The sequence below is a fragment of the Podarcis bocagei genome (genome assembly GCF_964188305.1).
Source record: "Podarcis bocagei genome assembly, chromosome: 7".
NCBI classification, from domain to species: domain Eukaryota; kingdom Metazoa; phylum Chordata; class Lepidosauria; order Squamata; family Lacertidae; genus Podarcis; species Podarcis bocagei.
The window spans coordinates 8117690-8137967 of record NC_138132.1 but is presented as its reverse complement, the minus strand read 5'-3'; the positions used below and the strand labels follow the sequence as shown (position 1 = coordinate 8137967).

Sequence of the window (20278 nt, the reverse complement as noted above, 5' to 3'; positions counted from 1 at the left end):
CCCGATTTGTAAAGCTTCCCCACGCGCTCCGCCTCCTCCCGTCGAGCTCGCCAATCAGAAGGTCCGCCTTGCTTTTCCGCAGGCCCCGCCCCTTCCCTCTCGGGAAAAGCCGCCGCTGGCATTTGGGTCTCGCGCGCGTGCGCGCTCTCTCCTGCCCTGCGCTGAATTTCGCGGGCTGAGGCGAGCGCGCGCTTTCCCCTCCCCCTCCCAGCCCCGCCTTCCCTTTGCTTCGTTGTGAGCGAAGGTATCCCTGAGGGGACAGATTGGAGAGGGGGCTTTTTTGGTGGGATGGGGGTGGGTGGAATATTCTGCCCGCTCTTCACCTCACTTTACGCCTTTGATTAATACCACCATCACTGGGGAGATTTAGATTCTCCTCAGTAACTTCTCTTCTCCCTCAAACTCCCACCTTAACTTCGCAATTCAATATAACCCGCTTTTTTTTAGTTCCTCACCCCACCCCTCACATTACATTTTTGAAACACGGCCCCCAAATCACACACCCCATAATTTCCCCCGCTCTGTGTCTCAGGATGGGTCTTGCTAATCCCATATATTTTAATTTTTCTTCAAAGGTCAAATGTGGATATCAAATACTGAAATGTCATCAGTGCGCATGCAACCTCAATTTCATGGAAGAGGCCCCCACCTCAATTAATCCCCAGATCCCCTCTCTCCATTCGACCCAAAATCTTGAGGATTTCCTTGCCGTGTTAAAAACTAACAGGGACATCTCTGCCCCACATGGCACCCAATGGAAGTTGCTGCTACAGATGATATACTGAAGCCCTTCTAGACCTCTAGTCATCTTTATCCATCTTTGCCTCGATCCATCTTTCACCCAAACGTGCTTTTGGGGACTCACTTCTCGTTTTGCCATGCATTTATATGGTGGCAGTGCTGCTGTCGTGAGCCATCTTAAATCAGGTCTTGATTCAATAAATAACAACAACAACAACAACAGACCCATCAGTGTTAGACCATTGCTACCTCTGGCAGATCCCTTCCCATTGCCACCCCATAGATGATGCCAACACAAACACTCTCAGAATTTACCTGTCCCCAAATTTCAGTTAAGTGACCCTTGATATCCCATTGTGAGCCAGGGAGCCTCTCATCATTTCCCTCAATTAAAAGTCTCCTCCCTAAACAGGGCTGCCTTCAGATGTCTTCTAAAAACCTGCAGTTCGTGAAAGTTCCTCTCTTATTTTCATTTTTCAATTTTCATTTTTCTGTATTTCCCTTTTATGATTTAGTTCCCCCCAGAATATATTACATTGTCAATTTTTCTTCCCCAGAACCTAAAATGGAAGCAAGGCAATAGCTGATAGGAGAGTTTTGATGTAGTCTTCTCTCACTAGGATCTTTGCAAGGAATACATTTTAGGTCAAGCTTGCCCAACTTATGACCAGTTTTGGGCCAGTTTTGGCACACCACCTATACTGTATATTGTAACCAGCCAAATGTTTGACAACGGTCCTCTTATCATGGCCCCCAGGCCCCTAACACATTGCTTCTCAAACATTTTGAAGTGGACCCCATCTGTAAACGTATTCAGACTTTCAGGACATGCTTGTAAAAGCTAATCCTTTCCTCCTCAACAACAGTAAATGGCAATACTGTTGCATCAGTAATTAACACTGAGCAAATTTATATTTTGCCTTTCATTAACGTTAGAATATAAAGGCTGTTTTGATAGGAGTTAAGCATTGTGCTTTGGAAGGGAGGGAGCAAGCTTGACTCTTAAAATGGCTGCCTGACAGTGATGTTATGTTTTGGTCCAGTAAAAGAAATGGAAAAACACTTTTTGCCACCCACAGTTCGAGGTTCTTGGGCTTTTATCAGTTTTCTGGCTCACTAGTAGGGCAAGCCTGTTTTATATTGAGCAAGTGCTCTGTACAGTATTGGTTCGCCCTGCTGGAAAAGCGGCATTCTGGCTCCAGCGAATATACAGCAAATAATTTGCTTCCCAGTTCCGTTTTTCCATTCCTTGTACCCCAACCCTTTCCCCTTTCCCTGTAGATTACCGTATTTTTCGCCCTATAAGACGCACTTTTTCCCCTCCAAAAATGAAGGGGAAATGTGGGTGCGTCTTATGGGGCGAATGCAGGCTTTCGCTGAAGCCTGGAGAGCGAGAGCGGTAGGTGCGCACCGACCCCTCTCGCTCTCCAGGCTTCGCGGACCTCTCCTCAAGCAGCGGGAACGTTCCCACTGCTTGGGGAGAGTTGCCGGCATCCCGAAGCCTGCAAGCGCTGATCCCAGCACGTGCAGGCTTCGCGGATCTCTCCCCAAGCAGCGGGAACGTTCCCACTGCTTGGGGAGAGTTGCAGGCATCCCGAAGCCTGCAAGCGCTGATCCCAGCACGTGCAGGCTTCGCGGATCTCTCCCCAAGCAGCGGGAACGTTCCCACTGCTTGGGGAGAGTTGCAGGCATCCCGAAGCCTGCAAGCGCTGATCCCAGCACGTGCAGGCTTCGCGGATCTCTCCCCAAGCAGCGGGAACGTTCCCACTGCTTGGGGAGAGTTGCAGGCATCCCGAAGCCTGCGCGCGCTGATCCCAGCACGCGCAGGCTTCGCGGATCTCTCCTCAAGCAGCGGGAACCACCGCTGGGCTCCCACGGCTTGCAGAGAGCTGCCTGTTTGGGGGCTGGGGTCGGGGGACGCTCGGGCTGCCCCAGCCCCGCGCCTGGGGGGGGGAAAATATTTTTTTCCCTTTATTTCCCCCCCAAAAAACTAGGTGCGTCTTATGGGCCGGAGCGTCTTATGGGGCGCAAAATACGGTAATTCCCACCACTCACTCTCTTCGCCTCCTTTTTTCTGCATCAGGAATTAACAGTATTTCTCTCTCACACCCCTCACCTTTCTCTGTTACAGATGTGGGACCAGATTGGATGTGTTTGCTCTGAGGAGTTGCAGCCAAACGGCAAGAATTCCCAACAGAATTCTGGTGACAGGTAAGGGGCGGGAGGAAGAAAACAGCTTGAAGCCCTACATCAGGGATGGGAGACCTGTGGCGCTCAGGAGGAACTTGGGCTGTCAACTCCCATCAGCCCCAGTCAGCATAGCCAATGGTCAGGAACAATGGGCATTGTAGTGCAACATCTGGAGGGCTGTGAGAGTCAAATTAAAGTGCTACCTATCAATCTACAGTGGTACCTCGGGTTAAGAACTTAATTCATTCCGGAGGTCTGTTCTTAACCTGAAACTGTTCTTAACCCGAAGCACCACTTTAGCCAATGGGGCCTCCCGCTGCCGCCGTGCCGCTGGAGCATGATTTCTGTTCTCATCCTGAAGCAAAGTTCTTAACTGAAGGTACTATTTCTGAGTTAGCGGAGTCTGTAACCTGAAGCGTATGTAACCTGAAGTGTATGTAACCCGAGGTACCACAGTATTTCTTGCAGTTACATCCCACTCTTAATTCCATTTTGGAGCCCAAAGTGGCATTCACATGCAGGGGCAGGCTTTAGACTTTAGAATTTCAACAATGCTTTGTGCGAGCCCAAAAGTTGGCAGCCCACCCACACCTCTCACCAGTGGCATGTGGTCAGGGGGACTAGGCTAGTCCCCTAAATGTTCCCTGTAAATTAGAGTATTAAAGCCCGGTGCCTCCTTCCCAAAGTCCAGGAAGCTTCTGCCTGGCTTAGGGAGGGAGGCACAGTGCTCCAACAGGTTCCAAGAGCCAAGGAGGCAGCTGCCTGGTGCCTCATTCCCAGAGCCCAGGAAGTTTATGCACTGAGCAGACCCACACCTGCTTGGCTTCAACAAAAGGGTGTTCTCGACACACTTCACTGGGAGTAAGTCCAACTGAATATGGGGGGTGGGGAGGTATTCTATGGAAACATATACAGTGGTACCTTAGGTTACAGACGCTTCAGGTTACAGACTCCGCTAACCCAGAAATAGTACCTCGGGTTAAGAACTTTGCTTCAGGATGAGAACAGAAATCATGCAGCGGTGGCGCAGCAGGAGGCCCCATTAGCTAAAGTGGTGCTTCAGGTTAAGAACAGTTTCAGGTTAAGAATGGACCCCCGGAACGAATTAAGTACTTAACCCGAGGTACCACTGTATCTGAAAGTTGCTTTGCTCCACAGCACTATATGCAGAACTGCCTCTACATGAATAAAGAGATTTTGTTTTATTTGTTATCGTTTTATTCTTATCTATTAAAAGATAGCAAGCACCAGCATTTTAAAATAATAATAAAAATTACCAACTGACTTTGAAGAAAGTGTCTGACTCCTTCCTTTAATTCTCAACAGAAGAAAATGCAATAACTATACCAACACACTTAAAGAACTGGCTCAGATGTTGCCCATCCCTATGCGGACTAACTGCAAGAGGCTGACAAAGGTACTGTACTGCAGAATTTACTGTGTGCATTCAAAGAAGCTTTCTGATTTGCACAGTTGAAAATTGGCCCTGGCTCTTCAGAGAGTTTAATATGTGTCGCACATGGGTCCTTGTGGTGTTGCTGCTCCCAAATTTTACACTGGTAGGAATTGCAAACATTCCTCTTTTTATTTCCTCTCATTTGCTTTGGATTGTCTGACTTGAAACAGAAAGAAATTCTCCTCCGGGTCCTCCACTACATTGAACATTTGCAGGCGAGCGTTGATACGGCCAGATCGGTTCTCCAGGTCCGTTGCGGAGAACAGAAAGGTAATACAGCACCAAAGGGAGGCAGAGAAGGCAGCAAAACTTAGCAAGTTATGTTGCAGGTGTTGTGGATTAAGAACAAAGAAAGGTATGCGGCCACAAAAGGGTTAATTAATCAGACACGGATATCTGTCTGGGAAGGGTGGGAGAGCAATGTGAGAATGGCTGCCCAAAAGGAGCTAAGGAGTGAATTGAGGCAGCCTATAATGCAAGATTGCAAATAGTCTCTCTCCTGAACTCCTGTGGTAAGAACTGCCTCCTAGTGACCAAGCAGGAAATCTTGACAGAAGTTTGCTCTTTTCTTCTGGGTTACAAATGAGCATGTGTGAGTTTATGCCTTCAGCAGAGTGTGGATTTTTCTGGTTCTAGAATTACACAGTCCATTTTTTTATATTAAAGCACCTACATAACCTAGGAACTGTACGTAAATCAAAAAATAAAGAAAACAAGCCTTGCCTTCAGACTTGCAACCTATGCAGTGGTTGAGGACCAAAGAAAGGGGACTGTAATATAGAGATAGGAAGTCAGTTTAGGAAATGATGTGATGAAAAGATGAGTTTTTGTTGGGTATTTAATGAGGAGCCAGGAAGTAAAAGAGTCCAATGTAAGGGCAAAAGGGGGACACTTGAGGGATGGAAAGTGTGATTTTGGCTTTTTGGACAAAGAGTACCGGTGGAAAGATTAGAATAACGAGGGTGGAATGGGGGGAAAGGTAGAGAAATAAGTGGAAGCAAGGGAGTGAAGGCATGTTGGGGTCAGCTAATGTAGAGGATAGAAAAGTCTGAAAGACCTTTATGGACAATTATCTCATTTATGAAAACAGGAGGGTCTGAGCAGATGGCGGCACCTGCCCTGAAGAGAGGACAAAGAGAAGCCACACCACGAGCAAAGAAAACCAAAGCTCTGGGCGTCTGCAAGAAACCTAGGAAGAGGAGACGCACTCGCAAATCAGGTTGCAGAAAGGATCCTGCAAGTGCCGCGTTCTACAACCTCTTACGTTATGTGTTTCAATCTGTTAGGCCTTTCTTTTCTCCTACCTTCACAGGACAGGCTCCCCACCAACCCATGAGGCTGATGGCAGGGGCCAGAGTGGAGCTCGGATAGGCTGCGGATTGGGTGCCATGTGCCTTTTGCTTTTGGAGTGGGGGTAATGTGGAGAAGGAGTACCTGCACTGCACGGCTAAGAGGGGGGAAGCAGGTTTCTTGGTCTATGTGTCCAATCTCAGAGAAGGGCAGCATGTATTGGAGGGAGGGGGCTCTTGAACCAATGAAGTTTGAGGCTACAGATGGACCTGCAAGGCTTCTGAGGTTCCCTTATGTTTCTGCTCCACGTGGGCATAAGAGTCTCACATTTACTTAGCAAATGCGCCTGATGCCACAGGGCAGGTGACTGCGATAGCTGAGACTCTGCTCAATAACGCTTGTGTCACTTGTTTCTGCAGAGCGGCGAGGGGTGAGCAAAAAAGCGTGCAAGTGCCTTGCTTTGGAGACTGCGAAGGGCCCTTCCCAAGCTGACATGCGCAGAGAGGAGAGCATGTCTGCCGTGGAAGAGGTGTCTGCGCTCCTTTCGTCCTCCCAGAAGCAATCCCCTTTCTTTCCCAGCTTCCAAGTTCCAGTGTCAGAATATTACCGGCCTGCAAGCGCTCCCTTTCTGGACATCACCAAAGGTGGAGTCCCGTTCCGTGCTGCAGGGGTGGTTTCCTCGTTGCTTTTTGGACGGTTTTTGTGTAAAGATTTTAACAAAGAGCAAGGGCACAGTGGTAACCAAAGTGAGGCTGCTGCTGTTGTTGTTGTTTAGTCGTTCAGTCGTGTCCGACTTTTCGTGACCCCATGGACCAGCACACGCCAGGCACTCCTGTCTTCCACAGCCTCCCACTGTGTCCAGTATATTAAAGATTAACCTATGGGGGGGGCAGAATCTGCAGTCCAGTTTATATCAGTTGTTTCTAAAGGAAATTCAGGTTTGGACTTTTATCAGACCTTGAAATGGAGCCCTTAACCTTGGGGAGAGGCCACCAGGAGCTGTTCTCTGCGTGCTGTTCCTAGTCGTACTTGGCTGTAATAAAACTCTCTTTCTGTAGCTCACAGAGGATGGAGTGAATGGGTTCTGCAAAGTTTCTAACAACTCTCCCCTTCCCCTCCCATTGTCACTGTTACTGGCAGACTGGAACTTGGGTCGCAGCCAAGAGGAAAGCAAGGATGGAGATGTGTTTTCTGTGTGTGCAGCACAAGTAGCGTACGAAGAGCTGCGTCAGTATTCTGAAGGACCTGGACATTCACCAATGGGGTAGGAGCAGAGAGTGGATAATTGGCAGCTTGTAAAGTTGAGTTCCCACGAGGGAGTAGCTTAAAGCAGACCTCTGGTCTGGAACTCATTTTTGACAAAGACCTTATGTTTCGAACTGGGCAGGGGCTGGAGAGCCAAAAGTATAGGCTTCATTGGATTTCTGTATCACCCTTCATCTGAGGATCAAAAGGCAATATAAAAGCACAAAAATGCGTAACATAGAAACAAACAAACAACAATACCTGCCACAGTTTGTTTAATTAGCCAAAGGCCTGGGAGGAGAAGAGGAATGTTTTTGCCTGGCACTTTGCCTCTGAAATCTCCAACTATCCACCTAAACTGCTCACTCCCATTTGGCTGTGCCTGGCCTCTTTCACAAGTGTAGAGCTGGGCGACTTCTGGTTTTCAAAATTGCAATATGTCATCAGCTAAACATTGTGATGTACCAATAATATCACTATGTCTGAAATAAGGATGGAACTATGCAGAGGCAAAAAGTAGGGCTGGGCGATACCTGGTTTTCAACATCATGATATATCACTAGCTAAACATTGCAATGGGACTTGGGTGGCGCTGTGGGTTAAACCACAGAGCCGATCAGAAGGTCAGTGGTTCGAATCCCCGCGACAGGGTGAGCTCCTGTTGCTGGGTCCCAGCTCCTGCCAACCTAGCAGTTCGAAAGCACGTCAAAGTGCAAGTAGATAAATAGGTACCGCTCCAGTGGGAAGGTAAACGGCGTTTCCGTGCGCTGCTCTGGTTCGCCAGAAGCGGCTTAGTCATGCTGGCCACATGACCCGGAAGCTGAACGCCGGCTCCCTCGGCCAGTAAAGCGAGATGAGGGCCGCAACCCCAGAGTAGTCTGCGGCTGGACCTAACGGTCAGGGGTCCCTTTACCTTTACCTTTAAACATTGCAATATATTGACATATCACCATGTCTGAAGTATGGAGCTATGCAGAAGCATCAGTTGGCTTCATGGTTTGTCACACATGTGTGATTTTTGCATAACACACACACACACACGAACACACAATTCGCAATACATTGCCAGGTCAATAATTATGAAACTGATATCACAATAATTGGACTTCAAACCAGTTTTGGATGATATATCAATATATTGCCCAGCCCTACGCAAGAATCAGCAGGCGAGGTGCATAGAGGGTGACAGGGGTGTTATTTTATTTTCATTTAATTCTTTAATTCATATCCCACCTCCAGTGAGCTCAAAGTGGTGTTCATGGTTCTCCCCCTACTCATTTAATTCTCACAACAAGTGAGGTAGATTGGACTGAGAGGCAAGGCCTGGCCCACGGTCACCCAGGGAGCTTCATGGCCAAGTGGGGATTTGAACTCTGGTCTCCTAGGCACTAGTCAGACACTCTAACCACTATGCCGCACTGGCTCTCACCAAGGGTAAAAGATCCCTTTGCCTCCTTGTGCAAGTCCAATTGCCTACATTACATAATATAATGGTAGAGGAGGCATTTAGGATTTGTTTGGAGGGAATGTGGGACACGTAGGAAACCCAAGGGCGGGGCTTCAGATTGAGCCCCTGCAGTGGCGTAGCGTGGGGGGTGCAGGGGGGGCCGGCCGCACTGGGCGCAACATCTGGGGGTTAGGGTTAGGGGGCGCAAATCCATGGGTTAGGGGGCGCAAATTACTTGCCTTGCCCCGGGTGCTGACAACCCATGCTACGCCACTGAGCCCCTGTGCCACCAGTTGCTTGTCCCTAATATAAACCAGCAGCAGGGAACTTGTGCAGCACTGAAAGGTGCGCTCCGTGTGTTACTAGGACAAAAATGGAAAACAGATAAGGTACCAACGAAAGAAGAAGGGCATCTCAAATCGTTAGAATATGCAGAGTTAGCAGGCATGACCACTAGAATAAGAAAATAAAATGATAAAAGATGTAAGGAGGACTGGGTATTATTTATTGATTATATGAAAGTTTATTATAACCAGACATTTAGCCTAGCACAGGGGTCAGCAAACTTTTTCAGCAGGGGGCTGGTCCACTGTCCCTCAGACTTTGTGGGGAGCTGGACTATATTTGGGGGGGGCGGGGGGGGGGGAAATGAACGAATTCCTATGCTCCACAAATAATCCAGAGGTGCATTTTAAATAAAAGAGCACATTCTACTCATGTAAAAACATGCTGATTCCCGGACCGTCTGCGGGCCAGATTTAGAAGGCTATTGGGCCGGATCCGGCCCCCGGGCCTTAGTTTGCCTACCCATGGCCTAGCAGGATGGTAATATTTTCAGCAGCATAAGTTAGAACTAGAGCTTAACAGGAGGAGCAGAGAAAGATTGGGGAAACTAAGAAAACTCAAGAGGAAGTGGAAGATAAAAGGAACCATGGAAGGAGAGGAAGGGAAGTTCATCAATGACTGGTGTAATATAATATGTAGTATGTAATTTTCTTTTTCCTATTTTCTATTACTTTGGGGGGTGTTGCTTTGTTTCTTGTGTTGAAATTTATCAGAAATGCAAATTAAAAAAAGAAAGAAAGAAAGAAAGAAAGAAAGAAAGGGGTGTTCAAAATATTCTGTAGGCCCAACTCAGGACCTTGTATCTCTTGAGTCCCCTCTCCACACCGCCACATCTCCAATAAGCTCTTCTTTTTTACTGCTGGCATCCTAAAATTTTGATATAGCACCTCTTGACTGCCTTGGCCACCCTCTCTATTCTTTCAGGCAAGAGCTTGTGCATTATTATTCCTCTTGTGAGGAAGAAGAGGAAGAAGCATCCAGAGACAGCCCTTGGCTCTCCACCCAGTCCCCAGTGAACAGTTCCCATGGTAAGCTGCAAGCAAAGCTGTGGAAAGGCCCAGGAAAAGGCACTGCTGGAGGGCAGGGTGCTGGGACTTTGATGCAGGGAAGCTGCAGGGCTGCAAAATGCCGCGTGCTCCTGAGCTTAGAACCAGCCCCACTAAATTCAATGGGATTTACTTCCCCAGTGAGCGTGTTTAGGATTTCAACTGAAATGCCATTGAGAGGCAGGCATCAGGTGCTTTGCACAGTGGTTGCCGTCTGCCAATATTCAACAGTCTTCCAGAAACGGGACACAAAATCTCACTCTCTTTTCTTAGCAGGAAGCATGCAGCTATGTTCCCCTCGGATTGAGGCCCAAAGCAACACTTGCTCGGATTTGGGGCTGAGCCCTTCACTTTTCACCTCTCCTGCTCGGCTGCTTCCTAGGCATATCCTCCACGGCAGCCAGGATGAGCTTTCCCCAGGTAAAGTTGCAGGAAGGAGTGGCCCAGTTGTGCCTCTTGCTCCAAGTGTCTCCTCATCCTGTCCCTGCAAGGAGGGCTTAGTAGGCACACCACCTTCCCTGTGAAATCAGTTTTATACACAGTATTTTTCAAAAGCAGAAATGCAAGAAAATGCTTCATGTTATTTACAAAAAAATAAATAAATGAGGCAGGGGAGAATCCAAAGTCTGTGCTAATGAAAACCTATTTAAACAAACAGAATATATTATTTAAGTACTTTGCTCATATATTTTGCATGACATTGTTTCTTGAGCAATGGAGAACCCTTAATCCTATCCCACCCCCCACCCCCCGCTCTCTGGAAGTCTTAATCATTCCTCTCCCCCTTTTCTAGTTTCCAATATATATACAGTATTTTTAAAAGTACTACTTACCATTTTTTAAGCTTATCTCTGCAGCTATAAGGGCTGAACATTTTACTGGGGGGAAATTGGGATTTTCAGGCCACTAAGGCAGCCATCCACTATCAACTTATTTTAGAAGAGAGTGGACAGTTGTATCCTCCGATGAAACCTATGTGTAACACAAAGCATCTTTCTCTTCTCCATTAAATATATACATGGATAGAAGGCAAATCCCTGACTGCAAATTACAACCATAGCGTACAAAATAAACTATTCCATCTGGTTCCTCCAAATAAATATCTCTGTGTGCTTTAGGATTGGCCCAATGCATCTGATTGGCCCAATCTCATCCTCTGCCTCTTATACTCTGGAGGGGCAACAGAGAAATCTGTTTTTGTGTAATTAAATGACATGTGAGGTTTGCCACATTCTCCCCTAGATGTGTTGCTTCACAAACAAGCCATTATGTTGATTGGTGAGAGATGGTTCTGTCTTCTCCTGAAACAATTGTGCTGAGCTACAAGGTTGTTTAAGGGATGCGGGTGGCACTGTGGGTTAAACCACAGAGCCTAGGATTTGCCAATCAGAAGGTTGGCGGTTCAAATCCCCGCAACGGGGTGAGCTCCTGTTGCTCGGTCCCTGCTCCTGCCAACCTAGCAGTTTGTCAAAGTGCAAGTAGATAAATAGGTACCGCTCAGGCGGTAAGGTAAATGCCGGCTCCCTCGGCCAATAAAGCGAGATGAGCGCCGCAACCCCAGAGTCGGTCAGTCACGACTGGACCTAATGGTCAGGGGTCCCTTTACCTGACAAGGTTGTTTTGCATTGGCGGTTAATGAAATGCAGAGCTGCACCTCCACAGAATTATATGGGCATAGTGTATGTAATTCTACTACTGAGCATGTCTCAGAATGCAGCTCATCCGTGTCTTGGATACTTCACAGTCCTCTACAGTAGATTTCATTGCTTCAACAGTCACAATATTACCCTTTGGGGTGGGATTTACATTTGGGCAAATTGTGACATGCTGAGAGACAGGCAGAGGGAAACCTGAGAGCAAATAAAAAAACTGGAACTTGATTGGTTCCGCACCCGCTTTGAGTTTGGGATGAAGTTCATCTGAGATGAGGAAACGTGGATAACCTTCTTTGAAAGTGCTTGCTTGAGATTTAGTGGAACCTTGTTTGTTATCCTGCAGTGTTATTTGAAGATGTGTATCTGTCCCCTCAGTCTAGCAGTTTTTCTCAGGCCCTTTCAGGAACCCTCTTGAGAAAGGTAAGTGCATTGCCCCTCAGCTTTATGTATATTCATCCATTTCCTCCATTTTTCATACCAAGTTGAGGCTGTACCAAGTTGAGCCATCAATACACCTTGTGAGAGTAAGTTCCAAAATTTAACTACGCACTGTGCAAAGAAATACCGTATTTTTTGCTCTATAAGACTCACTTTTTCCCTCCTAAAAAGTAAGGGGAAATGTGTGTGCGTCTTATGGAGCGAATGCAGGCTGCGCAGCTATCCCAGAAGCCAGAACAGCAAGAGGGATTGCTGCTTTCACTGCACAGCGATCCCTCTTGCTGTTCTGGCTTCTGAGATTCAGATTTTTTTTTATTGTTTTCCTCCTCCAAAAACTAGGTGCGTCTTGTGGTCTGGTGCGTCTTATAGAGCGAAAAATACGGCACTTCCTTTGGTCTGTTTAGAATCTTGCAACATGCAGCTTCACTGGATGTTCCCAGTTCTAGCGTTATGAGAGAGGGAGAAAAACTTTTCTCTCTCATCCTGTGGTCGTTATGGCTTCTTTTCAGGGTGCAGTTCCTGGAAAAGGTGATGATGGGGCCTCTTGTGACATCCCCTGGAGATGGGCACTTAGGTGCCTGTCCAAAAACAGTGGCCCAGTTAAGTAGTCATTCCCTTTGTTTTCACCTGTCATGGGTGGCTCATTCGCTTATGTCCATGGAGGGGTGGCTTTGGCTGTCTTCCTTATAGCTGAATCCCAGGGTCTCTTCCTCCCAACTTCCTTGGGCATGGGCAATAGATCAGCAGCCTGCCTCTGCATGATTTGCTGTGAAAGCTCTCTGCAGATACAGTGGTACCTCGGGTTACATGCGCTTCAGGTTACATACGCTTCAGATTACAGACTCCGCTAACCCAGAAATAGTACCTCGGGTTAAGAACTTTGCTTCAGGATGAGAACAGAAATCGCACGGCGGCAGCAGGAGGCCCCATTAGCTAAAGTGGTGCTTCAGGTTAAGAACAGTTTCAGGTTAAGAACGGGCCTCCGGAACGAATTAAGTACTTAACCCGAGGTACCACTGTACTTGCAAACTGGCCTGCCTAGAAATGACATATGTGTAGTAATCTAAATATTTGTTTTATTTCTGTCCAAATACACCCATCTCTCTGATTTATGTGGTTTATGATACAGTCTCTGTAGTTGTCCAATGTGTTTGCACCCCATGAGCAGTTACATTGCTCTGGGCCAAACTATCCAGTTTAATTTCAAGGAATTAAAGGCTGGTAGAATCTAGGCTAGGATCATATTCCATCTCTGTTTTCAAAGAAAAACTGCTTTAATTATAATCTTTCTTTCTGTGCACCACCTCTCCTTTTAAGATTCTGTCTGCAAAGGTCCCCACCTCTAATTTCTTCCTTCTTTTGCAGTCGGCATTCACGCTGGATCACTGCTACCTTTCCTACAATGAAACAGGTAAAAGTAATTCCAGCCCCGTGTCACAAATGAATGGGAGAACATCTTTATGGAACAAACAGTATCTTCAAGAGGTGAGAAGAAGGTTGTAGAGATGGAGATGTTAACTTTGTGTGTAGGGGAACCTCCTCTTCTATTACTGGAAGCGTGATTGACTGGTTCATGAATTCTCCTATACATTTGGGGGTCATATAGTTAATCCACACACACACCCCACCTGCAAGGCATCAACTTCTATTTATTCATCCCAAATAAGGAACTTGGTTGTTCTCTGTTGTTTCGACCTTGTATTCTTCTTTCAATTTGAGGCTCCACTAAAAGGTCATTTGGGTCAGTGAAGTCTTAATAACACGCACTCCTCTTTCCTCCAGGCACACAAAAAGCTTTATCAAAGTTCAAGGGCACATTCCAACCAGGCAAAAACAGTCAAGGAGGGTACAGAGCAGGGCTTGAGAGGGGCATGGTTGTGGGCGAGTTGTAACCTAGGGAAAGTCCCAAGTTCCATAGAGAGAAACCTTGAGTGGCACATTTGGTCCCCAGACTTAAGGTTCCCACCTCCCGTTACAGAAATTTACACTGGGGATTGTTACAAACACCACATATTAGCCCTGTATAATTCTGCACTTCTGTACCATTTCATACTGTTTACAGGAAACTGAAGTCAGTTGTCAAATACAGTTCATTGTGTTTTTAGGGTTTTCTGAAAACTGTGACATAATTGGGTAGGGGGACTCTATTTTTGTTTGATGTCAGATTAGCAAAGTGATTTATTTTTTTTACAAGAACAGTGGGGTTTAATTCATTCAGTAAGACGATTTTTCTTACCCAGAAAAAAGGCTCAAGAATTGTAAGACTCTGTCTTTATTTATACTCGTACCTCGGCTCCCGAACACCTTGGGAGTCGAACGTTTTGACTCCTGAACGATCGAAAACCAGAAGTGAGTGTTCCGGTTTTCGAATGTTCTTTTGGAAAATGAATGTCCGACGGAGCTTCTGATTGGCTGCAGGGGCTTCCTGTAGCCAATCAGAAGCTGCGCTTTGGAAGTCAAACGTTTTGGAAGTCAAACAAGCTTCCAGAATGGATTCTGTTCGACGTCCGAGGTACGACTGTATTTAACAAAATTTACACATCGTTAGATTGTAGTAAAACCTCTCAGCGGTGTGCAGATCATTTGGACCAGATGGCGCAATTCCACACGCCTCTTCCCTCTCTGAGTAGCCTGACTCCCCTTCCACCTTCTCCTGTCAGGAAACAGCTACCGCCAGGCCTGAATTCCCAGCGTCTTCCAGTGATGAGAACAGCGACAGCACCTGGACACCACCATCCAAGAGGGTGAGGCCATCTCAGGTCAGCTGCCAGAAGAAGATGAAGAAGGTGGTCAGGAGGCAAAGGCGCCGGCCAGCAGCCTGTGAGAAACGTAGCGGCTCATCTCCTCTGCAGCTGAAAAAGAAGTGCGTGAACGGCTTCATCATGTTCTGCCGCCTGAACCGCAAGCACTACATCCGGTGAGAACTGGAGGGCAACAAACTCTTACAGAGAGACTGAAATCTAGGCCGGTCTGGACAGAACCAGGTCATGAATCCCTGTAGGGAGATCCACCATATCCAGTTAGGATTGCAGCTGGCTTTTCAGTTTAAGATCATCAAAGACACCCCTTGCCATCACCTTTACAGTGGTACCTCGGGTTACATACGCTTCAGGTTACATACGCTTCAGGTTACAGACTCTGCTAACCCAGAAATAGTACCTCGGGTTAAGAACTTTGCTTCAGGATGAGAACAGAAATCGTGCTCTGGCAGTGTGGCGGCCGCAGGAGGCCCCATTAGCTAAAGTAGTGCTTCAAGTTAAGAACAGTTTCAGGTTAAGAACGGACCTCCGGAACGAATTAAGTACTTAACCCGAGATACCACTGTACTTCCACAGATAATGTAGTATCCAGGAGGAAGCCCAGAATGCAAACTTGGTCTATTAGGGGAAGTGCAGTCCCATCCAGTTTCACATGATATCCATCTTGAACTGGTAGCTTTCTCCACCTCCACTTCCACCCCCCCGGCTTGTCTGGATTACGTTTAAGCTGGTTCACCCTCATTCATCTCAAAACTGCCTCCTGCCTTCTGCAGCCAATTGAAAGCCATAGAAGTCCCATCAGACATTCGGCTTCCAAAAGAATGTTCGAAAACCGGTACACTCACTTCTGGTTTTCAATCGTTCAGGAGCCGAAACGTTTGACTGCCTCACCCCGTGTGCTAGATTTGATGATTATTTTTTTCTCTGTTCCAAAAATCTCATTAATTTCTATTACATTCAGGTCGTAATAATAAATCCTTATTATCCAACAACTGCAATATTAATGACTTCTATTCGTGTTGACTCATTAAATGATTTATAAAACTACAAGTGAGGAGCTCAAACTACCGGTATATCCTTCTTCTTCCTGTGGGTGGCAATTATTCTGTCTGTGGTGTTTCTTCCAGACCTTGTAAGATGTTATGTCTTTCTTTCCCCTGGTTGTTGCTGTCATCTGTCATGCCTTGGGAGGAGCTGATATCCCATTGTTGTTCCAGTTTTAGTTTTTTTGCCTGCCCCATTCTGAACACCCAGTGCAGATTCTGTCCTTCCAGACAGAGCAGAATAATATTTAATCAAGTGGCTCTGTGGGTTAAACCACAGAGCCTAGGACTTGCCGATCAGAAGGTCAGCGGTTCGAATCCCCGCGATGGGATGAGCGCCCGTTGCTCGGTCCCTGCTCCTGCCAACCTAGCAGTTCGAAAGCATGTCAAAGTGCAAGTAGATAAATAGATACCGCTCCGGCGGGAAGGTAAACAGCGTTTCCGTGCGCTGTTCTGGTTCGCCAGAAGCGGCTTAGTCATGCTGGCCACATGACCCAGAAGCTGTACACCGGCTCCCTTGGCCAATAAAGCGAGATGAGCGCCACAACCCCAGAGTCGGTCACGGCTGGACCTAATGGTCAGGGGTCCCTTTACCTTTACCTTTTAATGTCAATTTTCCCAGCCTAACCCTGAGCAAATAGGTAGACTGTTCAAAGCTTCCAAAGAGTGTTCTGTGCAGTGGGAGGGATTCCCATAATTGGGTTGGGGCGACTACCGGGCACACTTTTTCCTACCCCGATCACCCTTGCATCTGTCAACTGCACAACTCTCCGTTGCAATTACAAATCTGTCCCTTAGTCAAGAATTTGAGACTTGTATTAAAGTCCCAACTTCTAGGACTCAGCACCTGCATAGGCTGTGCTTGTGTGTTTCTCAGCCACCCTGAATACATTTATTTTTAAATCCCCCCTATATGAAAGTTGAGATGCCAACGATTTTATCAAGACCTGTAACCAGGGAGAAGAAAATTGCAACATCACAAGCTGTCTCTGGGAACGGGCCTAGATTGGGTTGCACTTCTTCTGTTGCCTGCTAGCTGATTTAATGATAAAATTCTAGGTGCTTCAAGGGAAGAATATCTTCTGCACAAGCTCCTTGCAGCCATGGGCTGGCAAGGTGTGTGTTTGGGCGGGGGTGGGGAGGGAGCGGTTTAGGTTTCATTCAGGTGTGTGTGCATGCTAGTTTTTAAACACTGGTCTCTATGGAGAGCAAAAGGCTAGCCTAGCAGGGGGTTGCCAAGGCAACCTGCTTCTCTAAACCTCAAGGGAACATGGGGACATTGGCAAAGATTCACGTGCGCCCGCCTCTTGTGAATCTGGATGACCAAACCATCTTTTCTCTTGGCAGCGCTTGCCCAGGCATGGCCTCCACAGTTGCTACGAGAGAGCTGGCCCAGCTGTGGCGTATGATGACGAAGCAAGAGCGGAAGCCATATTGGTATGTCTGGCGCTGATCAAAACACACGCTGGCATGAGGCTGTTCCTTGGGTAGTCATCCAGCAGGCCAGTTTCTAGGTCAGCCCTGTGGTTCAAAGACACAGATGTGATAGAGCTCCTGTTCTGCAGGCCAGATGTCCAGGATAAATCTCCAGCACCTGCAGTTTAAAAAGGACCCGTTGTTGTTGTTGTTTCCTTACCAGCCTGTCACCATGAGGTCCCAGGGCAGATTACAAAGATTTGGAAATACAGTAATAAAAAATAGTTAAAACAGATTGCAGTCAAGAGAATAGGCTGGGTCCTAAAATGTCTATCTCAGGCATCAAATGCCAGGGTGAGCAGGCAAGTCTTTAGAAAGTTCTCCTAGTGGTGCAGTGATAAAACTGGAAGTACATTTGCAGAAGTTAAGCAGGTTCTGGTATGGTTTCAAATTGGATGGGGGACTGTATGTTGAGATTCCTGCATATTGAGGGGAGGCGGGTTTGGACTGAATGACCCTCCGGCTCCCTTCCAACTCTACGAGGTGAATCCCTGTGGAGAGGGAATCCTCCAGTTTAAGGGGCTGCCACAGAGAATTCTCCCTGAGGATGGGAAAGACCCTGGAGAGCTGCTGCTAGTCAGAGTAGACAGTACTGGGCTAGATAGACAAATTGTAAGGGTTGGTCTAAGGTAGCTTCCTATGTATATCTCAGGGTGTTGGATCCTTTTGGTAGGAAGCTGAGCTTTTCTATTGCCTTTCTATCTCCCTGTGAACTTAACCATGAAAAGAAAGGGATTCCAATTCCAAGTGCTTCTGTCATTTGGTAACCTGAGCGCCTACAACAGTTATATGAGCTGTTATCATGTTATGATCCACTGTGCAGCATCCTCTCCATCACGCAGGGAGGTTAACGAGTGTTTGTTTATATTTGATTTTTCTAAAAGCAGGCATTCATTAATCGACAAGGGGGGTCATGTTATGATTATCACTGCCTGTCGCTTCATGGCAAGCCGCATAAGTGAAGTTCCCTTGCGTTCCAATTCACATCGCCTTGTTTTTGTCACATCGTAATGGCAGCCATCACATGGTGGCTTCGTTATGTGCCGCGTTCACTGCAATCTGGCGATTACAGATGAATTGTCGGCCGGAAATAACCACTTGAGTGATAAGCTTATCATTTTATGTTCCATCTCTTCCAGCATGAAAGCTCGGCGGTTCAGCCGCCTGAATAATCGCATCGTGAGGGACGACTTCTCCAGTGGGGAGGAGGAACCAGAGCCTCCCAAACCTTTCCACATGCTGCTCGCTGAAAAATCCCTCCATGGCTCCCAGACCTTTGGTGACCTCTCTTTACTCAAGCTTATCCCCTGACTCTTTGCACTGTAACGGTAATGGCGTATCCATTCATGGGAAAGATGGCCCTTTATCAATGGTTACAGACTTTTCCAGCTGATGGGTTTGCAATGAAGTGTGTGCTCCCTCCCCCTTTTCAGCAACTTGCCAGACAACAGGGGCTCCATGGACCCCATTGGCTGGGACAGTAATGTAGGGGGTGTAGAAAAAAAGGGAGGAGACAGGAGTCCCTTTGTTGCAGCACATAAACACGCCCCTATTTTCTGCTCCTTTCTGCTGCTTGCACCCCACATCAGCTGCTGTGCCTCTGGCTTTCCAGAAGGTGGTTCCTGAGAAGGAAAAGCACAGGTGGACTTTTCCCAGTAACCACATGCATTTTATGTTACAATCCACCAGAGACCCACAGTGGCTTCCACTGTGTTTAAGGCTACCAAAGCTGGCCTCTGGTGGTCTGCAACATAATGTTAGCAACATTGGCAAGGGGAAGGGAAATCCCTGGGCCTGGGTGCTAGGACCATGCTGGGCCAACTGAAGTTTTGGCAGTTTACATGGGACTTAACCTTTGTTTTAGGACAGGGGTGGGGAACCGGTGGCCCTCCTCCTGTTGTTGGGTCCTGTAACCCCCATTAGTCCTAGCCAAATGTCTAAATGGTCAGGAATAATGGAAGTTACACTCCAGCAAAATCTGGAGGGCCACAAGTTCCCTGCCCCTAGCCAAGGAGCACTACTCCATTTGAAATGAATGTGTTTGATTTTGAAAAAAGGATCCGCGTAGCTTTTTAAAAAAAGTTTTTTTAACCCTGACTAGCACCATGTCTAGCACAATGGAAAGTTGGGTGCCTGTTTTTCAAAACCCCAGGTCCATATTTATTGCCAAAGATTTTAACTCGTCATCCCCTTAACCAGAGCTTAGCTCAGAGAGTAAGTTTTATCCTGCCCAGTCAGTTTAGTTCCTAGTACCTTAGATCCATAGGAAAATTTTGCTGCAGCATGAAATGCAATTTCTGAAGTCCGCATGGACTCGTTTGCTCCACAGCAGATTTGATGCTTTGTTACATAGTGAGTTGCTTCATGTGCTCCTTTGCTGTTTACCTGGAGCAAATGAATGAGTTCGAAGTTTGCTCTGGGTAGCATTGTGTCCCTACTGACACAATGGGCCTGTACAGCAGAAATCTTGAGGAAGGAACAATTCTATATCTTTGGTCTGTGGTTGAAAGGGAGTCAGAAAGACAAACTTGAAATTGAGCTAACAAGGGTGGGTTCTTCACATTGAGAAAGTAGGGCGTCATGAAGATTGTACTTATGAAGTGAGTCTCTATACAACATTTGTAGTTGGTTTACATCCTGCTTGGGGGAAACTTTCTCAGTCACCCAGCCTTTTACCCACCTCTTAAATTGTCCCTCCCCCTGTTCACAATCAGTTTGTGTTTGAAATTCTGTTGCAGGCTTGAATGGGCTTTTACCACAGTTGTATTTATGTATTTATATATTTATTGGCAGGTTTTGTCCTCATCTCTATTTATATTTAAAAATAAAAGCTAGCTTTAAAATAAGATAACCATTTTGGTGCCTCTGTGCCTCTCCTCCCTGTGGTCCTTTCAGAACTGGTCCCAGAATATTTCTTGTTCGGGCCCAGGAATTAATTGTGCCAGTCAATTTTCCATGCAGCAGCAACTGGTGTGCATGGAGCAGCCACCTGTGTTTTTCAAACAGTTGCTTTTGGGCAATTGAAAACATGCTGTAGGCTCATGTCACAACCTGCTTGCCTCTAGCCAAGTCTTTGCTTTACATTTAGGGACACTTCATATAGTTGCTTCTTACTTACAATGGTATCTCTGTAATCTTCAAGTAGGT

The 20278-nt window shown here is 46.8% G+C and overlaps 1 protein-coding gene across 5 annotated transcripts; it reads left to right on the top strand.

The window, feature by feature from the left end:
• Positions 1–154: 154 nt before the first annotated feature.
• On the top strand, positions 155–19977 carry MEIOSIN (meiosis initiator). Of its 5 annotated transcripts, none has more exons than XM_081200409.1 (14): positions 155–180; positions 2873–2952; positions 4258–4348; positions 4558–4657; positions 5478–5606; positions 6097–6321; positions 6818–6941; positions 9639–9742; positions 10034–10180; positions 11759–11835; positions 13219–13338; positions 14514–14770; positions 17003–17092; positions 18271–19977. In XM_081200409.1, exons 2-14 carry the CDS (start codon positions 2873–2875, stop codon positions 18440–18442), a joined length of 1716 nt encoding a protein of 571 aa, XP_081056535.1. In that variant the 5' UTR covers positions 155–180; the 3' UTR covers positions 18443–19977. The 5 variants fall into 5 exon arrangements, with proteins under 5 accessions (XP_081056535.1, XP_081056533.1, XP_081056532.1 ...); XM_081200407.1 differs by having other exon boundaries at positions 155–244; XM_081200406.1 differs by lacking the exon at positions 155–180 and adding an exon at positions 259–294 and having other exon boundaries at positions 10037–10180.
• Positions 19978–20278: the final 301 nt, after the last annotated feature.